The sequence below is a fragment of the Tupaia chinensis genome, unplaced genomic scaffold (assembly GCF_000334495.1).
Source record: "Tupaia chinensis unplaced genomic scaffold, TupChi_1.0 Scaffold000256_1, whole genome shotgun sequence".
NCBI lineage: Eukaryota > Metazoa > Chordata > Mammalia > Scandentia > Tupaiidae > Tupaia > Tupaia belangeri.
In genome coordinates this window covers 1,957,438-1,963,437 of record NW_006159736.1, presented here as the reverse complement: position 1 = coordinate 1,963,437, position 6,000 = coordinate 1,957,438, and the positions used below count along the sequence as shown (strand labels likewise).

The 6,000-nt window shown below is 39.1% G+C and overlaps 1 protein-coding gene across 6 annotated transcripts in view; it reads left to right on the top strand.

The window, feature by feature from the left end:
* Positions 1–6,000, top strand: part of ZNF451 (zinc finger protein 451) — an 88,709-nt gene that overhangs the window by 62,810 nt on the left and 19,899 nt on the right. For all 6 annotated transcript variants that reach the window (XM_014588048.2, XM_027772134.1, XM_006149180.3 and 3 more), the window contains one exon: positions 3,895–5,498. In XM_014588048.2, the coding sequence (XP_014443534.1) occupies positions 3,895–5,498 (1,604 nt within the window). The remainder of the gene's footprint in view (positions 1–3,894; positions 5,499–6,000) is intronic.

Here is a 6,000-nt window from a genome sequence, read left to right as displayed (position 1 = left end):
CCAGGGAGGATAGCCATGCTGCACTCCCTTTTCCTCCATTCTCTCGGGATCTTGGGCATGCATGCACACGCACCCTGCGTGAGTTTACGACACTGGGTCCAGGACTCAAACCGTGGTCAACTACATGGGAGTTCAGTGACATAGCCATTATGCTAACTGCTGGTCCCTATTTAACCCATACTCTTAATACATACTGCTCCATTGAATCTTTTACAGTTATTTTTCATCCCCTCACCTACATTCAATCTCTATTCTGACATTTTTTGTACCGTATATTAGTTTTATGTCCTATAGAATTTCATGTAAATGGAATCACGTAGTATATTCTGTGATGTTTGTCAGAATATCTGCGATTTTTTCATACTATCTAGAACATTTCTCTTTTTTTGGAGAGGTTTTCGCTACAGGGCAAGTGCTCTCGCCAGACAGACAGAGACATAGAGACAGAAAGTGAAAAATCACCCCCCAGAGGGGATAGTCACGCCGCAATCCCTTCTCCTCCATTCTCCTCTCGGGATCTTGGGCATGCACGCACACGCACCCGGCGTGAGTTTTAAGCCACCGGGTCTGGGACGTGAACTGTGGTCGACTACGTGGGAGTCCAGCGACATAGCCATTACGCTAACTGCTAGTTTCCCTAGAACATCATTTCTTTATTGGTGAGTGGAATTCTATTGTCCGAATGTAGCACTGATTGTTCAGTGTTGATAGACATTTGTTCTCATGTTGATAGACATTTGGGTTGCTTATAGTTGATAGCTTTTGTGAATAAAGTTGTTAATGAACTTTTTTTACATTTGTCTTTGTGGGTGTATGTTTTCATTTCTCTTGGATAAACATTAAGGAGTAGAATTGCTGGGTCAAAAGCAGATGTGTATTTAACTTTATAAGAAACGACTAAGCATTTTTCCAAAGTGATTTTACCAATTTACGTTCCAGCCAGCAAAGTATGAAAGTTCATGTCACTATTCTTTTGTGGTCACACCACAATCATTTATCTTCCATTTCTCCTCTTCTTGGGATTTTGGGCATGTAAGCACACATACCCAGTGTGTTTTAAAAGTTGCTGGGTCCAGGACTTAAATCAGCTAGATGGCCATGTGGAATCCTGCCACTTTTAACTACCCAGGCCACCAGCCAACCCCAACTTACTACTCTTCATCCTTGTCAGCATTTAATGTTGCTAGTGTCTCACTGTAGCCTTTTTTCTTTTTCTTTTTTTTCGATAATAGGGTCTGTGCATTCACTGGGAAGAGACAGAAAGAGAAAGAAAATGAAAACAACCCCCCGCCACCCCCCACCCCTGGGTAATGGCTGTGCCACAGTCCCTTCTCTGTTCCTCACTCAGGACTTTTAGGCACACACACATATGAGCCTGGTGTGTTTTTCAAGCCATTGGGTGTGGGACAAACCATGCGGTCTGCCATGTAGGATCCAGCTGCCTTGACATCCATGCCACCTGCTGGCCCTTCATTTTTACTGTTCTTGTGAATGTCTCATTGTGGTTTTAATGTGAGTTTTCTTGATGAACAATGATGTTGAATATGTTGAATACTTTTGCTTTGTAGACCTTTTTTTTTTTTTTTTTTACCTTTTTTTAGTTTTGTTATAGGGCGTATGTGCTCACCAGAGAGAGAGAGCATCTCCAAGGAGGGATGGCCATGCTGCAATCCCTTCTCCTCCATTCTTCTCTCAGAATTTTGTGCATGCACACATACACACCTGGTGTGTCTTTCAAGCCACCAGGTCCAGAATGCAAACCACAAAGCTGGCCATGTGGGATCCAGTGCTTTAACTAACATGCCTCCTGGCTGGCCCATTTACCTTTGTTAAGAATTAAATTGTTGCCTTTTTTTTTTTTAATTTGCTTTTGAACATGTGTGCTCGCCACAGATGTGAGAGAGAGGGAGAGGAAGTGAGAAAACACCACCTTGGAGGAGGGGTGGCCATACTACGTTCTTTTCATTCTCTTCTCAGGATTTTGGGCAAGCGTGTGTGTTTTTATAAGCTACCAGGTCTGGACTACCTGCCCAGTGGCCATGTGGGATCAAGCCACCTTAACCACCACACCATTGGTTATCCCAAATGCTGACCTTTCTAGTAATGAGTTTGGAGCTGTTTCTTTTTTGTTTTTGTTTTTTATAATTATTTTAATTTTTATGTATTCATTTATTTTAATTTGACCAGAGAGAGAGAAAGTGAGAGAGAAAGCAAGCCCCCAGGCCTGCGACTCAAACCATGATTGGCCAAGTGGGAATCCAGTGTCCTAACCACGACACCACCTGCTGGCCTCAGAACTGTTTATACTTTCTAGATAGGAACTCTAGAATATAAGAATTTCTAGACTATGTGAATATTCATAAATATACTTTCCTCAATTTGCATATTCATATTATATATTTTAATGAACAGAAGCTCTTAATCTCATTGCTTATATTGATTATTTTTTACTTTTATGGTTATGCTTTCTGTGTTCTGAGAAACCTTTGCCTATCCTTACTTCTGAAATATATCTTACTCTTTAAATTGAGTTTTGATATTTTAAACTTTTATTTCATAATCTATGTCAGGTTTTTTTTTTTTTTTTTTTTTTTTTTTTAAAACAACCAGCCTTGGTTATACTGATGATTATCTGTTGTTCATTCATTTTGTTTTTTGGGTTTTTTTTTTTCAGTCTTTCATATGATTTTCTTTTTTTTTTTTTTTGTTCTTTTGGAGAGGTTTTTGCTATAGGGCGTGTGCGCTTGCCAGACAGAGAGAGAGAGACATAGAGACAGAAAGCGAGAAATCACCCCCCAGGGGAGATGGTCACGCCGGAATCCCTTCTCCTCCATTCTCCTCCTGGGATCTTGGGCACGCATGCACACGCACCCAGTGTGAGTTTTAAGCCACCGGGTCCTGGACGTGAACCGTAGTCGACTACATGGTAGTCCAGCGACATAGCCATTACACTAACTGCTGGTTCCCTGATTTTATTGTCTCGCTTCAACCATGATAATATGATATGCAAATGTTGTCTTAACTGGTCTGTAAACACTGGCTTATCCATCCCACTTACAGGCAAGGCAAAAGCTACTTCTCGAAATAGCATGGACCCTCTGGTCATCCCACGGAAGTTACCACCTTCCCTGGCTTTACCCTCACTGTATTGTATGTCCACTTTGTTGAATTTCATTCCAGACTTTAACTTTCACTTAGCTTCCATAATTTTACCATGTGTTCCACATAGAATATGTCTAACCTTTATTGTATTGCCACCACCTTTGGGACCCTAAGCCTTCTTATCAGCACTGTCACTCCCAGACACTGCTCTTCCTTTCCCCTCTTTTCACAGCTTAACTTTGTTTTCACCACTTTGTCCTTTGGGGTGTCTTCAAGACTTGCCAGTGAACATTCAACCGCTCCAGTGTTATGCAAAGCCCCCGTTTTCTATTTCATTAATTACTGTTCTTTAAACTTTGTGTTTAATTTGCTTATCCTTTTCTACTTCTGAAGGTAGAAACTTGGATTGGTTTTGGATCTTTTTCAAGATAAACATTTAAAAATACAATTTTCCACCTACAGCTTTACTTATACCCCACAGATTTTGATATGTTGTGTTCTTATTTTTATCTTTTTTTTCTTGAAACAATATTAGTTTTCTAAATTTGTTTGAATTAAAAAAAGACTTTTTTGATTCAAGTTTTACCCTTTTGTATATGGGTTAAGAATAGACAAAGTGGGAAGTATTAGCTATTTTGAGAGATTAGCATATTATTATCATCTTTATTGAAAAGTATCTTTTAATGCTTATCTGTAGGTTGGTTATTTTATAATTCCTGCAATAAAAAGCAAATGTGGTATATTTAGAAAATACTTATGAAAGAGTCTTTTTTTTTTTTTAATCCAATTTAGAGTTCGTTGTCGAAATGCTGGTCCTGTAGCTGTAGCTGAGAAGAGCATTGCCCAGGTTGCAGAGAAATTTATATTAAGAGGTTATTGTCCAAATTGCAATCAAGTCTTTGTGGATGACACAAGCACCCGAAATCACAAGCAGAATTCAGGACACAAAATCCGAGTTATTAACTCAGTGGAAGAATCAGTTTTACTTTATTGCCATACCAGTGAAGGGAACAAACCTTCTTCTGACTCAAATTTATTGTTAGATCAATCAAAATGTTCATCACTTAAAAGAACTGTGTCTAGTAAAGAATCTAGCTCACAGGATTGTGGTGCCATTCCAATAAAGAAGATGAATTTAAAAGGTAAAGGCCACGAAGATGTGGTTTGTCTCCAGACGGAAAAGCCAGTAGTTAAAACCTGGTTTTGTGAATGCAGTGAACGATTCTCAAGTGAAGACGCAGTAGAAAAGCATGTTTTCTCAGCAAACACAATGTGTTATAAGTGTGTGGTCTGTGGAAAGGTGTGTGAAGATTCAGGAGTCATCCGTTTACATATGAGCCGAATTCATGGAGGAGCACATTTAAATAATTTTCTCTTCTGGTGTCGGGCATGCAAAAAGGAGTTAACAAGGAAGGATACTATCATGGCACATGTGACTGAATTTCATAATGGACACAGATATTTTTATGAGGTGGATGAGGTAGATGAAACGTTGCCATCATCCTCTTTGACACTAGTGAATAATGTGACTATTGACAAGCCTCCTTCAGCTGTTACTAATACTGATCATGCCCCAGCAAATAGTCCTCCAAGGGGTAAATGGCAATGTCGAATTTGTGAAGATATGTTTGATTCTGAAGAAAGTGTGAAACAGCACTGTGTGTCTTTGACAAGTCACCAGTTTCATCGATATAGCTGTGCCCATTGCAAAAAGACTTTTCATAAGATCGAAACATTACACCGACATTGTCAAGATGAGCATGACAGTGAGATAAAGATTAAATACTTCTGTGGACTTTGTGATCTTATCTTTAATGTTGAAGAAGCATTTTTGAGTCATTATAAGGAACATCACAGCATAGATTATGTGTTTGTGTCAGAAAAAAAAGAAACTTCAATTAAAACTGAGGATGATTTTCCAGTAATAGAGACCAGTAATCTGTTAACGTGTGGTTGCCGCGAGACTTACATCTGTAAAGTTAACAGAAAGAAAGATTATACTAAATGTCTTCAGATCATGCTGGATAAGGGAAAACTGTGGTTTCGCTGCAGTTTGTGTTCAGCAACAGCACAGAATTTAGCCGACATGAATGCTCACATTCATCAAGCACACAGCGAAGAGAAGAAAGAGGAAGAGGAGCAGCGGTATGTAATCAAGTGTGGCACCTGCACCAAACCGTTTCACGATCCTGAGAGTGCACAGCAGCACTTCCACAGAAAACATTGCTTCTTACAGAAACCCAGTGTGGCTCATTTTGGTTCTGAAAAAGCAAGCTTGTACAAGTTCACTGGCAGTGCCTTACATGGAGAGAGAAAACCGAAACATACAGTAAGCGTTCCCAAAAATTCAAACTTGGAGAAAGATGCAGAGAATGACCTAAGCTGTCCAAATATAGGTATGACTTTACCACTCTGTGTAGTTTTCACGTGCAAATATAGAAACACAGTATACCACCATTTTCGTGAAAGTTTATAGAGTCAATTTTTTTAAAGGAATTATTAATTTCATTTTATTTATTATTTAATTTGACCAGAGAGAGAAAGGGAAAGTGAGAAAACAAGCTGCTGGGTCCGGGATTCAAACCATGGTCGACCATGTGGGAGTCTAGCACCTCAACCACCACGCCACCTCCCAGCCCAGTAGTGATTCAATTTTGAGTAAACATAATGGGATGATTCATTAACTAGTTAGGAGACTAAAGCATATCTTTTTTAGGGATTTGTATTCCTACTTCTTTTATTTATCTCCTTTCTAAGCTTAAAGGAATAAAAAGCATCTGTTGGCCTAAAATAATACGTATTTCAGATTTTTTTTTTCCACGAAGCATAGGAATTTTGAGAGCTGAAGGGATTTGGTAGTCTTCTGAAAGTCGGATTTGAAAATTATCCTAGATATTC